We start from the raw sequence: 14533 nt of genomic DNA, 5'->3' as shown, positions 1-14533 counted from the left end.
GAGGAGCTAGGCAGCCCCAGGTCACACAAGCAGGTAGGTGCTTGTGTACTAACTGGAGGGTTGGTGGTCAGGAGGGAAGGCCACAGCCCACTGAAAACCCCACAATCACAGTTCCACTTGGAAACAGATGAGGTCACCATGAGCCGGGAACTGGTCTGGGCTTTTTTAATTAAAAAAAGAAAGTTAAAGCAGACATAAAGAGTTCTATAGAACAAATTCAGCAATGATGAAAATGAAAGCTTAGAAATTTAAGTAGGCGGGTGGGGGTGGGGGAGGGGAAGAAAGCAGGAGCTACCAGAAAGATGTTCACCTGTGTTTCATTGACTGTGCAATGGCGTAGGACTGTGTGCGTCATAGCAAATTGTGGATCACACGGGAATTCCAGAACACACAGTTGTGCTCATGCAGAACCTGTGCATAAACCAAGACTCAGTGCTTCAAACAGAGCAGGGGTGTGTGAGAGAGGGAAAACCAGGAGAGGTGTGTGCATCAGAGTTGTATCCTTTCACCACGTTCATCCAGTCTGTCTGCCGAACATGCAGGCAAGAGTCAGGGAAACCTGCCAGATGCTTCAGGAAGCTGGACTGTATGAAGAAGCACGTGGCATCCGGATGGGAGGAAGGCTTCTCAACAGCCTGTGACATGCAGGTGACACACCTTGTTTGCTGAGAGCGAGGAAGACTTGAAGCGCTTGCTGATGAAGATTGAGGACTACATTTTGCCATCATACGGACCACCTTTCAACCGAAAGGGAACCGAAGTGCGCACAACACCAGGACAAGCAGGGAAGAGACCGCAGCCGCCAAGACTTTCACTTTACTTGCATTCCCAATCCATGTCTGTGGAAGTAGCAGCCCGGAAATCAGATGATGCATCACGCTGGGCAAACCTGCGAGTGATCTCTTTCAAAAGGTGTCAGCAAGCAAAGATGTCCCTTTGAAGACGAAGGCGCACCCGGGCGAAGCTATGGCGTTTTTCATCAGCTCACATGCAGCAAAACCTGGACAACAAACAACAGACCACAGAAGAATCGATGCTTTTAGGTTACGGGGTTGCCAAAGAATATTGAAAGGACTGTGGGCTGCAGTCCATGTAGTCCAGGAGAAGGAGCCCAACTGTCTTGGAAGTGCCGCTTAGAAGCAAGGCTGGATGTGTCATTAGGAGGGACCAGGCCCCGGCGAAGGGCATCATGGCGAGACTTTGGATGTGTCATTAGGAGGGACCAGCCCCCGGCGAAGGGCATCATGGCGAGGCTTTGGATGTGTCATTAGGAGGGACCAGGCCCCGGCGAAGGGCATCATGGCGAGACTTTGGATGTGTCATTAGGAGGGACCAGCCCCCGGCGAAGGGCATCATGGCGAGGCTTTGGATGTGTCATTAGGAGGGACCAGCCCCCGGCGAAGGGCATCATGGCGAGACTTTGGATGTGTCATTAGGAGGGACCAGCCCCCGGCGAAGGGCATCATGGCGAGGCTTTGGATGTGTCATTAAGAGGGACCAGCCCCCGGCGAAGGGCATCATGGCGAGACTTTGGATGTGTCATTAGGAGGGACCAGCCCCCGGCGAAGGGCATTCTGATAAAGTAGCGGGCCAGGGAAGTAAGAATCCTTGAATGCCTCATGCCGCGACCCTTCATACAGTCCCTCACGCTATGGTGACCCCCAACCCTAAAATGATTTTCCACTGCTCCCACAGCACTGTAGTTTTGCTACTGTTATGAACCGGGCGACCCCTGCGAAAGGGTTGTTTGACCCCCAAAGGGGTCGTGACCCACAGGTTGAGAGCCGCTGCTTTAGTGAGAATGGATTGGCCCAGTGAAGGCACAGTGAAGGGTCACACATGGGGTGATCGCGAGGCTGGCGCAGGACCGGGCAGAGTTCCCTTCTGTTGTGCATAGGGCCGCTGGGAGCCGGAACCGCCCTGCTGGCCTCGGCCAACAACAAGGAAGAAAGCAGACATGTAAGTTAAGGGGAAAAGGACTTTCTGGCCCAGAACTGAAGGTGGGGGAAGAGACTGATAGGATTCACATGTGAGTCACTGTGACCAGGAATCCCCACAATGCCATCCTGCTGTGTATAAAATGAGCCTTCTGAGAAGTGGGGACATGGGTGGGGTGGGGTGGCGTAGGGCAACAATGTCATTGCGAGCTAAGAGCCAGAGTGGGGCTCCTCTTCGGGACCCAAGATCCCTGCACAGTGAACCTCCTGGATCCGGAAGACAGGTGTGACACGAGAGAGCGGCAGCAGCACCAGGAGCCAGCGCATGGAGCAGAGTGATGGCCTTCCCAGCCCGCAGAGCAGCTAAAGCGGAGTGCTTCTGTGCAGGAGGCTGGCTTGTGGAGGAGGGTCCCTCTGGGCAGTGAATTCAGGGAGCTGGGTTTGCTGACCTGACCCAGGGCTCTTGAGGCTGAGTGCCTTCAGATGGAGCCTTACAGTGGAGTGATATGCCCCTTTAGGCATTTATTAGAAGATCTGAAAGAATTTTGTAACATGTCCTCATAATCAACTAAACCCTGAGCATTATAACTGGCTAACTTCCTAATAGACCCTTTAGCAATGAATATTGTCTGTGAGTTCTGTGTCGTTATTGCAATGGATATTAGACCCCAGAGATTAGGTAGAGAATGCTAATTAAGACAACACAGCACCCCGTCCAAGCAGGCCTTGGCCTTGAAGTTGGTAGAAGCTGCAGCAGTTGGCAGCCCCATGGACTAGTCCGATCCTTCGGTTATCAGGGGAGAAGGAGGATGAAAGAGGGCTGTCAGTAAATCTATGAAGATCGATGGAGAAGGAGGATCATATGGGCTTCTGGTTTAGACCACACGCATTGATTGCCTCTAGTGGATAGCAGAGCGACCTAAACGCTGTGGGTGTGGGTGTGGGTGTGGACGGGTAAGGGTGCAGGACAGAGAACTTGCAAGATACACATGAACAGAAGCCTGGTAATTTGGTATGTCTTAGACCGGGGCTGCATGTGGGTTGGGTTTAGAATCTCCTGGGATAAATGTCTGACGAGGAAAACCAGCTAATTTGGGTCCCATTAGCACTCCTGTCAATTCTGCTTTCCAGTCTGTTCTGAGCCTTCCTCCTTTGTCGTTGCTATAAGGTACGAGGGTGCATTACCTGCAGAAAGAATCCGGGCTCTGGCTCTGCCCCATATTAGCTAGGTGGCTTTGTGCCAGCGCGTGCTCTCTCAGTGGCTGCTTGCTCATTTGTGATTCAGAGGCGACAGCAGTACTGTCCGCCTCGCTGAAGTTTCAGGGAATATCATGATGCTTGGTTTGTGGGAAAATCCCATTATCTTTTAACTCCATTTTCTCACATCTTTTTTGAAGTGTCTGCCTTTATGTGAGAGTTTCATGGGCTACAAGGTGGCCCATCGCTGAGTGCTCTGAGGACAGTCCTAGGGCCTGGTATGTCTGAGCCCTCCCATGGCACTTCCCTGAGATGTTAACAGTTGAGTCCACGGCTAAGTCACCGGCTGCAGCATTAAGCCTTGTTGGGCTGTTTTCTGGTGGTCAGCTCCTCTCACTGTACACAGTCTGGGAAGGGTGGTAGGGCCGGGCATGTGGGACCCGAGGGTCTGGGAGGTGGCCATTCCCAGGCAGTGTCAGTCACCCCGATGGGCAGCAGGATCCTGAATTTCAGCATGGCCCTGCAGTGGTTTCCAGGTACTGGACACAAAGCTACCTTCAAGAGGGCTCCGCTGGAGGGTCAGGAGCAGAAAGCAGCGTGGGGACAGCTCCATGGCCTGCCTTCCCACACACGTGCCTGCACAGTCCCTCCTGCACAGGGTGTCCCTGCCCTTGTAGCCAGCCTCCACCCTGCCTCCACCTGCACTCCCCACTGCCCATTTGCTTAACCCTCGGAGCCCTGCCTTCACCCCTGCTTGTGCCCCTTGGGAGATCCTACCTGGCTCCTTCCGTGGGCCCGGGAGCCTGGGAAGGGTCCAGAGCTCCAGGTGAGAGCTGGTGTGCACGGCGTGTGACTCTCTCCCTTCCTCCCTTCCGGCCGCAGGTCATCTTCCACGACGTCGCTGTGCTGACGGACAAGCTCTTCCCTGTTGTGGAGGCCATGCAGAAACACTTCAGTGCTGGCTCAGGGACCTACTACAGCGACTCCATCTTCTTCCTCTCGGTGGCCATGCACCAGATCATGCCCAAAGGTACCCGGGGTTCAACATCACGCTCACTTCTGGCCCTGGCCCTGCTACTGTCTGGGGCCAGCGGGAGGAGTGAGGTGTGGGGAGAGGGGAGTGGGGAGGCAGCGGTAGCCAGCTGAACCCCTTGTGGAATGGCACTTCCTGCTGAGGGATGGGGCAGGGCCTGGGCTACGCCACGCGGGGCCCATTCCCAAGGGTACAGTAGGAGCCCTGCCCCTGGGGCCTCAGTTTACTCATCTTTAAAATGGCACACTGGACCAGGTGATCCTCCATCCGAATCTGCTATCTCATTCTTTCTCGTTTCAACCTGCGCTTAGCAAATGTTAAAACACTCACTGTTGGTGTGCGTTGGGGTGTGTGTCTCTCAGTCACGAAGGCAGTAGACTCCTAACCAAAAGGTTGGCAGTTCAAACCTAGCGACCACCCTCCAGGAGGCAGATGAGGCCTCCTGCTCCTTTGAATGTAGGAGCCTTGTGGACCCTGTGGGCAGCTGCTGGACCGGGTCGCTGAGTTGGTTTTCAGGGTTGGTTTTTGAAGCTGGTGTACAAGTGAGAGGATGTGCTGGGCCTGTGTGGCTCTGGGGAAGGAGAGATGTGACTGCCCAGCCTGTGGCTTGTGGGGGACTGCTGGAGACAGGCAGGCCTGGCCATCTTGGGGCCAGGCGATTCTGTGGCGGGGTCCCTTCATGAGCATCCCACCTTTCTCAGTTCTTTTCTGAATGGCCCTTTGGGTAACCCGGGAGTTGAATGTTGAACTAATTTCCAGGAAGTCGGCGCGATCACAGGGAAACCCCGACTACTCATTTTGGCTGGGACGCTGTCTCCAGAAGGCTGGTCCCTGCACCCTGGAGGCCTCAGCTGGAAGGCAGGGGTTCTGCGGCCCTTGCTGAACTGGGGTCAGAAGGAGATGGGAGACAAGCTCACCAAAAGGGTGTAGGGAGAAGGAGTATCCTTTAAGATTCTTTACAGTGAATGAGGCCCCGCCCTGTCCCCTCCCTCAGGGCTCTCAGTGGCCTCATGAGGTCCCAGGTGAGAGCTGCCTGAGCAGGTGTCTTATCCAGGGTAGCAGAGCTGGGATCTGGACACAGGTCTGTCCAGCTTGCAGGCCTTCTTCGCCACATGGTGGGTACTTCTGTGTCCCCGGGTGGCCCATCTGACCTCTCTAGGCAGGCCCAGCCGAGCATCTGTGAGCCCCTGAGACTTGGGTCGGAGTGACTCCTGCCCTCCTGGGTCCTCAGGGGAGCCAGGTGCAGGTGTTGGACCTACTCTGCCACTCCTGCCCGATGCCTTCAACTCAACCCCTTCCTGGGTCTCCGACTCAACCATCCGCCTGTCCGAGGCAGAGGCCGCCCCAGCAGGGGCTTCCAGCTTGCACTCTGGCCTTTCTTTCCTGCTCCCACCCCTAGCAGTGCATCTAGATGTACTTAATGTACCCGGTTTTGGTGTGGCCCCTGCTCTCGAATCTTCCATTTGGTCTCAGGGTTCAGTGGCAAAGCACCTTTGAATTCATTCCACTGGGAGCACCTTAAGGGCCAGACCGGAGCCCCTGTGCAGTGCAAATGGCCAGTACACGTAGCTGCCACCCGAAGGCTTGGCAGTTGGAGCCCACCCCGAGGTGCCTTGCAAACCAGCCTGGTGATCTGACCCTGAAAACCACGTGGGACACCGTTCTACTGGGACAGCCATGGGGCACCACCAGTCCGCATCACGTTGATGGCAGTTGGTCTTTGGGGCCCGACTGTTGTGGTCCCACAGGCATGCTGGGCCCTGAGGGCAGTGGGATGCTACAGGGCCCTTCAGTGGACAGCAGGAGCCCTCAGAGGACCTCCGGGAGGCTCTCCCTCCAGCTCTGGGCACAGCGAGCAGACCTATGCCGCCCTGGCTCCCTGCTGGCCCCTGGCAGGGCTGGCAGCTGGCGTGGCTCAGGAGCGTAATATGGCCAGAGGTCTGCTGTCCATGCAGTTGCCAGAGGAGAGCAGCGGTTTCTCTCTATGCAGGGTCCTCAGCCCTCTGACGGGCTCTCTTGGGGTGGACAGGGCTTGCTGAGACCTCCGTAGGCAGACCCAAACACTGTTCTCAGGCTTTGCTTTGACCGAGGTCCCAGGTCCACCTCTTGAGAAGGGAGTTGCCGCTGGTCCCTAACATCTGAAAGTCGTCAAATCGGATGAGCAGCCCGTTGTGTCCTGCAGAGGCTGGGTGTGCGGGCTGGGCCAGGCTTCCCTGGCGCTTGGCAGCCCCTGGGTTCCTGTTGGGCAGATGGTTTGGAACGCCTGCCGCTTTGTGTGGTGCTGTGTCGGGTTTGTCATGGTTCCGCACCGCTGCTCTTTCGGGGCGCTTTCTTAGGTTGTGGAATTGACTGCTGCTTGGCGCTTGGGTTGACGGTTTTGTTCTGGTGTAACTGCTGTATCGCTGTAGCTTTGACTGTTTTGTTTCTTTCATATAGTTATTTTTCCTCTCCTGGAACCAGAGAACGGGGCCCCTGGCAGAGAATGGGGCCTGGACTGGTCATGAGCTCACGGCCCCACCTGGAGGGCTGGTCCCTAAAGCTCAGCTCCTGATTTATACCCGCGTAAGCCCCGTGCAGTGCCTGCCCCACAAGGCCACCTTATTCCTCTGTGCGTGGCCACCCTTCCAGGCCTCAAGTCGGTTTAAAATAGACTTGCTGCTGCTTTGTTTTCTATTTTAAAAGCAATCTTTCCAGAAGAATATCTGAAAGATACGTTAAAGTAGAAAAGAATGGGCTTCTGTTATTAAATACATGCCACCACTGTTAAATCTTTGATGATGTTTTTTTTAGCAGTTTTAGGTTGGCACTTAATCCACCCGTCATACAATTCTAGAGTTCAGTCACATCGAGAACAGCTGTCCAGCCATCACCACAGTCAGTTTTAAAACATTGTCTTCTTCCTTGTACTCCGGGTTATTCATGTATTTATTTTTTTTCAATTGTGGCAAACATATACACAACAAAGCATTCTCCATGCAACAGCATCTACATGTATAATTCACCGCCGTTGATTATACTCGCGTGCTGTACAACCTCTATTGACAGCCTTTTCCAAATTGTTCCACCACCAGTCAAATGAACTCAGCGCCCCCTAAGCAAGATCTCGTCCTCCTTCACCCATGGCAATCAGAGGTCAAGTTTGGGTTCTTCTCTTTTCTCCCAGCAGACATAATATGCACACACCCTACGCTTCCATAGTTTTAAAAAGGAGTTGAACATACATCATCACAATCAGTTCTAATGCTCCCTCCTCCCGATAACATTCTTCTTGTCTTTTTCTAACACAAAGTTTATAAAAGTTGAGGTGACAAAATAGGAAGTTGAACCTTCGTGTCAACTCAAAAGTGTAAGAAATGCCGCTCTTAGAGCCATCTCCGGACACTCAGTTCGCGTCGTCAACCGAGGGGTGGCTGCCGTCTGCTGCCGTGTGACATCAGGCTGGTGGGCCCCGGGCACAGCAGAACAAAGTGCTGCTCAGACTGCCCATCTCTGTGACCAGTGGTGACCCGCAGGGTTTTCGTTGGTTGATCTTTGGAAGTAGATCCCCAGGCCTGTTCTTCCTGTTTCTTAGTCTGGATGCCTCACTGGAACCTGCTCAGCATCATAGCAACAGATGATAGCCACTGACAGCCGTGTGTTGACTGGGACTCGAACTTGGGTCTGCCCCTGAGTTCAAGTTTATTGTGCCAACCTGGCCGATAAACACGTGTGGGTTAATTGAAGGGCAGAGGGATAAATGGCTCAGTGAGCCTCCCCTTTTGAGTCTCTTGCTTTGTGATGGTCGCTCCAGGGTGCAGCTGCCTCAGCCAGTTCCCTGCTTCAGCTGACAAGGCTCACTTCCTGCAAGACATCCCCGAGGAGAAGTCGCATGGACCTACCCCGATGCAGCCCTGGGTGCTGGAGCAGCCGTGTGAAGACCCCTGCAAATGCTGGGATGCTTACACACTCACTGACTCGGCTTTCCTCCTGCAGTCAGTGCCACTGTGTGTGTTTTGTGAGATGGAGGAGGACTTTGTGGATTGGTGTTGGACATATGGGTTAATGTTGGACTTGTGGGCTTGGGCAGCACTGGGTTGGGATGTTTTCTTGATGTGCACTTACTCTTTATATAAAACTCTTATACATGAGTTTCTGTGGATTTGTTTCTCTAATGTACCCAGACTCACACAGCCCCAGAACTGCCACTGCCCCAAGCAAACCCCCTGCTGTTGAGTCGGTGGATTCTGACATAGAGTCAGCCTGTAGGACTGAGTAGGATGGCCCCATAGGACTTCCCGACTGCCCATCTTCACGTGCAGACAGCTACTCCTGTCTTCCTGCGTGTAAGTGGCCGGTGGGTTCCCTCTGAGGACCTTTCAGTTAGCAGTCTGCTGCATTAACCACAGTGCCTCCGGGGCCCCTGGCCTTGTTCATGTCTGAAAATTCTTGGACTGGTTCCACCAAGTAGATGAAACGCCGTCACGTTCTTTTGCTGCTCCTGGCTACCTGGACTTTTCCTGGTGCCGTTTTCACCATCTTACCTGTGTCGAGTGCCCCCCTCATCGAGGCTCCTTTATCCCATGTAGATGGTGTCCTTGTGTTAGCTCTCTAGGCGTGCACTGCCTGGGGCCCAGGGGACCTGTATGGGAGCCATGAGACAGAAGGTGTCGCCCCTTCCCCCTTGTCACCAGCATGCCCTAGGGAGGCTCGGCACCCTTTTCTAAGCCCACTGGCAGCCCCTCTGTCGTGGTCTCAGAAAGCCACCTAGGTCATTCAGACCAGCGGCAGGTGGCTGCTCCCTCTGGAGCAGAGAGCTAGGTACAGGGCCAGCTGGGCCTCCCTCTACATTTCTGTCCCTGCAGCCCAGCTCTTTCTGCTGTGCAGGCCCAGTGCCTGGTTTCTTTCCCCGGCACGAGCCCCAGGCTTACACAACCTGGCCTCCTCTCCCCTCTCCCTGCGCCCCGCACCGCGGATCGGGGAGGGGGAGGCTAGGGGGTGCGGATGCCTGGCTGCATTGTCATGGCTGTTGGTTCCTGCCCAGAGTGAGCGCCTGGGGAGGGATGGAGGGCCCCTGCCAGGCAGCACGCAGGCTTTGATGGTGGTCAGAGCTTGTTTTTCTTTCTGTTGCTCGTTTGCGAAGTCACGTGTGGCTGGCGAGCCCATGCTGCTGCTCACGGTCGCCTGCCCGCGTGCTGCCCTCTCCTCTCACTCACACCACAGCCTTTTATCTCCCCCTGGCCCTGGAGTGAGCTCTGCCGCCACTGGAAACTTCTTATGCAATAGGAAAGAAAACATGTCTGCCCAATGGGATCTGGAGGCAGTGAAGAGCGGCTGGTGGGGGGGGCTGTCCCCTCGGTGGGCCACCCGGGGAAACCGCCCTGCTAGAGGCCAAGCTGGGCTGCGGGGCACTGGTGGAGATGGGCTCTCTTGGGTACTCCCAGCCCCCTGCGCAGAGCCCCCTGCAGGCTACCCCGTCCCCCCACACACACGGGGAGGCTCATGTGCTCCCCACCTCACCCCCCTCCCCACCCCCTTTCATTTGTGAGGGACCCTCCTTAAAAACAATGACAACTCTCTTAAATATCACAAGACATGGACAAAATTAGAGGACGGAGTTCTTGGCAAACTTCATCAGTCTTACAGAGTTAAGTATTTCATACACCATTGTTATAAAGGAAAATAAAAAGAGAAATGGGTTTCACACTAAAGGGTAAGACTTCAAAGACCGATGAGGTCAAGGGCTGGCTAGGGGAAAAATGGAGGGACAGGAAACTAGGAAGGGAGGGGGGTAGGAACAGACCCCACAGGAGCCACATAGGAGGGGCACTTCGTGTGATACTGTTACCCGTCTGACTTGGTGCGGTGGCGGAGCAAGTGCAGACTGTCTGTTGTGTCAGCATGGCATGCCACACAGGAGGGAACATCAACCCCAAATAGTCAGTTTTTCCTCACAGCCAACCTATAGGTCAAGGTAGAATGGCCTCTGTGAGCTTCTGAGATGGTATCTCTATGGGAGTTGGAACCTCGGCTTTCTCTCAAGGAGTGGCCAGTGGTTTCAAACTGCTGACCTTGTGGTTTGCCACCCAATGTTGAACCACTATGTCACTAGGGCTCCTCAAAGTTATTATATATATATATATATATATACATATATATATACACACACACATACATATATACACATATACATATATATGAAGTTAAAATTTTAAAAAGAGAGAAATCCTCCAGATGCCTTACCCATTCAGGGACTATAAAAGGAGGAAACGTTAAAAAATATAAAAAAAACCCAAAGATTAGAAATGCATTGTCTCATGTTTCTGGAGGCTAATAGAATATCATGTCGTGTCAGCAAGTCCATGGCTCTCTATAATGGGGAGAGCCTTCCCCAGGATCATGGAGCCCACTCCAGTAAGGAGTAGGACCTAGGCTCCCCAGCGAGTGCTATGGCCACAGGCTACGCCAAGGACATTCTCCCCACGGTCCTGGCTCTGCCTGAGTGGCTCGCCCAGCCACGCCACTCGAGTGTCCCTGAAAGTTCAGGACTGGCTCTGGGTTGATGCAGGAAAGGTTAGCTCTCTTTGGAGATTCCGCTCTGTTCTTGCTTAAGTCAAGCAACAGCAACAGCTCTGCCTTCGAGGCCTGGGGCTTGGGGCTGAGCAGAAGACACTCAGTTTGTTTCAAGTAGGGCAATAATAACGTGGGAGAGAAAGCAAACCCAGGCCCCGCGATTGCACTGAAAACAGAGGAGCTTTTGTCCTTGTGAGGAGGGGTCTTGGAAGAACGCTCTTTAGAGACGAGGATGGTGAGAATTCATGTGACGTATTTTGGACCTGTTGTCAGGGGAGCCCAGTCCCTGGAGAAGACATCATTCGCACTGGGTAAAGTGGAGGGGCAGCAAAAAAGAGGCAGGTTCTTGACTGAGATGGACTGATACCGCGACTGCCACCCTGGGCTCAGACAACCATTGTGACGCTGGTGCAGGGCCAGGTGGTGTTTAGTTCTGTTGTCGGAGGGAGGGTCGCTGGGAGTCGGAACAGACTCGATGGCACCGGACGATGACAAGAGCACATCAATACTGTGTTGAAAATTCCTCTGACTGGAGTCTGATGCTTTTCTCATCATTGGAGTGGGGTTATGGGCTTTTTAGAGGTCATTCTGATCACTTATTTAAACATGACATCATTGTAGATGCCAACCTTGGTCACCCGGCTAAGATGAGGTGTATCAGGCTTCTCCACTGTAAAGTCACTCCGCCCGCCACCCACCTTGCCCAATATGTGCTCTCTGGAAGGATATCACTGTGCAACATCCACATGTACAGAAGGTGGGTGGTCCCTTTACAAAAGGTGTGTGTACAGCTCTCCGTCCCCTCCCACTCCTCTTGCTGCAGATGTCTGCTCCCTCAGTGCCAGCAGCGGTGCCCCGGAAAAGCTCTGAGAGTTAAAAAGACTGGGTAACCTGTTTTGATCAGGGACCCTGTGTTAGTCTGGGTGGACTAGAAAAACAAATTCATAGACACTCTTGTGTATAAGAAAGAGCTTTATATACAAGAGCAATTGTGCATTGAGAAAATATCCTAGCCCAGTTCAAATCATGTTCATAAATCTGATATTAGCCCCCTATGTCCAATACCAATCTATAAAGTCCTCTTCAGACTCATGAAACACATGCAATGACTCCTGAGTGCAGGAAGATCACAGGCCAGTGGGGGGAAAGTCTTGTGGATCCAGTGGCAGTGTAAGCATCTCAGCGCTGGTGTGGGTCTCCACGTGCCTCCAGGGCTCTAGCATAGTTCCATGAGGCTTGTCATCAGGAATAACAAGCAGAGAATCTATGTGTCCTGCCTCCAGCGAACTGTTTATCTCCGTAGCACCTCCAAATGCGGTCTTCAAGCAGCGGCCTGATTGGCAGGCTAAACACCCCATCACTCTTGATAGTCTCAAGTTGGCACCAAGATTCTGTAACTGCCACAGACCCCCAAAGCTGGATCCTGATCTAAAGGGGAAAAACGTGCACCATCAAAAGCTTATGAAATCCATACTTTCTGGTCCCATTGAAATGGAAACCCCCGGATTGTTGCTTTTCAGGATCACGATGCCTGTTATTGTCCTGAAAGAATCTTTAATCCTTGAACTAAAACTATCCCACGAAGTAATCTGTAACTAAACAGTAGTTAACTCCATTAATAATGAATGTTGACCTTGAGCGTCTCACTCCTTTAAAGCATAATCTCCACAATCAGAGTGACAGCAGTAACCCCAGAGCACAGAAGAGGCAAAGGGAGTGAAAGTCAATGGCTAATTAAATATTGATTAGGAAAGAATTTCCAGGCTTTGTTTCAAACTGAACATGTTTCTAAAGGATTATCGCCAGCCTTAAAAACCTATTCCGTTTTATGAGCTGTTATAAAATAATAAAGATCTCCCATTGGCCAACCCAACATCAAACATAGCATTTCAAGATCTATCCACAGGCCTGTCCAATAGGGAGCAATATGGGTGGGGAGAAGGACAACGGTGACACCGTGTGAAGCGTGTGACCAGTGCTGCTGCTCAGATTGTTCAAGAGCTGTATGTCTTGTCGTGTCTGTTTCCTTTTCAGACTGTTGGGATCCGGGGGAAAGTTTACGGAGGACATTGGTTGATACACACTTTGATTTGTGCCATTGCTGTAGCTCCCCACAATGCAGACAGCTCTCTTCCTCTTTCCTCCCTGTGTTCATCATCTCCCTCCATCCTTCTTTTCTGCCCCTTCCCTCCTTGTGAGCTTTATCCCTGGGAAATGTTAGCCTTTTGAGCTCATCTGGCTGGCTGGTCTGAGGGGTGTGCACCTCCCTGGTGTTACCCACCACCTAAAGATCTTGGCATGTTACTTTTGATGTTAGGTTGGCCAGTGGGAGGCCTTGATTCTTTTATATCGGTCTCATAAAACAGAAAAGGCTTTTCAAGGCTGGTGATGGTTCTTTAAAATCTTGTTCCGTTTGAAACAAAAGCCTGGGCATTCTTTCCTAACCACTACTGAATTAGACATCAGAAATACAGCCGGATGGCTTCGTCGGTGGGAAGACCTCGCCAGCTCTCTTGCTTCGGACGTGTCATCTGGGCAGCCTGGTCACTGGAAAGGAACATTGTGTTGGGTAAAGTAGAAAGCCGACAGAAAACTTCCATGAGCGGTCCAAGTGCTGGAGGTGAACCTTCCAAGGGTAATGAAGGTGGCTCGCGACTGGGCAGCGTTTCATTCGGTCACAGAGGCCCTGACTTGACAGCATCTAACAAGAGCAACAGCAAAGATGCATACCTGGGTATGGGAGGGGTTACCGCTAGGGCGTGTGTGTGCATTCTGGGATCCTGCTTCTGGAGGAGGTAATCCCAGTCTTATTAGACTTAGAGACTTGCGTCTTCTGGCCTCTACCCCATCGGCCTCGCCTCAGGAGGAAGCAGAAACAAGGAGCCCCCTAAGCTCATGGAGACCTGATTAAGATATCAGGACTTACGAGTCCCAGGCTCGTAAGGTGAAGGGTCCTGGCCAGCATGTGCCGGTGCCCACATGCAGTCCATCCCCTGCTTCTACAGGAGCTCGGTGACCCCAGGACAGATGAGGGGGTGGTGTTTAGCAGGCCCGAGAGTGAGCTCTCTCTGCGCCTTTCACCCATGGATAGTTAATGTGATTCAGGGGTACACCTCCCCCCTTCCCAATGCCTTCACAAGAGGTGAGATAGTCTGACTCTAGGATCCCACTTATGAGCAGGGAGGGCCCCTGGATACTCCATCATGCACTAATGTGGCTGACCTCTCTGAGTTTGCTTGTCATTCCTGAGGTGGGACATGTGAGCTGCAGAAGTGGCCTCAGCAGGCCCGGGGCTGGAGCATTGTGTGGCCTTGTCTCCCTACCTCTTGTGCTTGTGCTGAGGAATGTGGGGGACCCTGCTAACACCTTGAGCCAAAGCTACATTCTGCAACCTCATATAATAACTCAGTACTTGAATTTCACATCTGTCAGTGTTCTTTATGTGTATAAATCTCTCAGAAGTGTTTTCTGGACGAGAGCAAATAGACTATTTCTGGGTTCCCTGGCTAAACTAATGTTGAGTGTCTAGACCCCTCTAACTCCTAACAGAGACCTGGAGGGAACAACCCGGCCACGTGAGCCACCGACTCTTTGGTAAGTCGGAGATCGTGGCTGAGCAAACCTCTCAGGGTTGTGGTGAGGGCTGACTGAGCAGTACCTGCGTCATGGGGCCTGGCACGCACACAGACACCCAGCAGGTGTTACCCATTCTTAGGGCTCTCCTTTTGGAGGAGCACGTCTATGAGGGGGCTTCAGAAAGTTCATGGTATGATTCCATTATCGTTCAATCGCATATGCAGATTCTGATAAATGTAAC

At 52.8% G+C, this 14533-nt stretch overlaps 1 protein-coding gene across 1 annotated transcript in view; it reads left to right on the top strand.

Annotated features, from left to right (window-relative positions):
• Nucleotides 1-14533, top strand: part of XXYLT1 (xyloside xylosyltransferase 1) — a 203852-nt gene that overhangs the window by 39497 nt on the left and 149822 nt on the right. Inside the window, exon 2 of the mRNA XM_075556234.1 lies at nucleotides 4017-4164. Within this exon, the coding sequence (XP_075412349.1) occupies nucleotides 4017-4164 (148 nt within the window). The remainder of the gene's footprint in view (nucleotides 1-4016; nucleotides 4165-14533) is intronic.

Source organism: Tenrec ecaudatus, chromosome 8 (assembly GCF_050624435.1).
Source record: "Tenrec ecaudatus isolate mTenEca1 chromosome 8, mTenEca1.hap1, whole genome shotgun sequence".
NCBI classification, from domain to species: domain Eukaryota; kingdom Metazoa; phylum Chordata; class Mammalia; order Afrosoricida; family Tenrecidae; genus Tenrec; species Tenrec ecaudatus.
The sequence above is the reverse complement of the archived record's forward strand: the minus strand, read 5'-3'. Positions and strand labels throughout refer to the sequence as shown.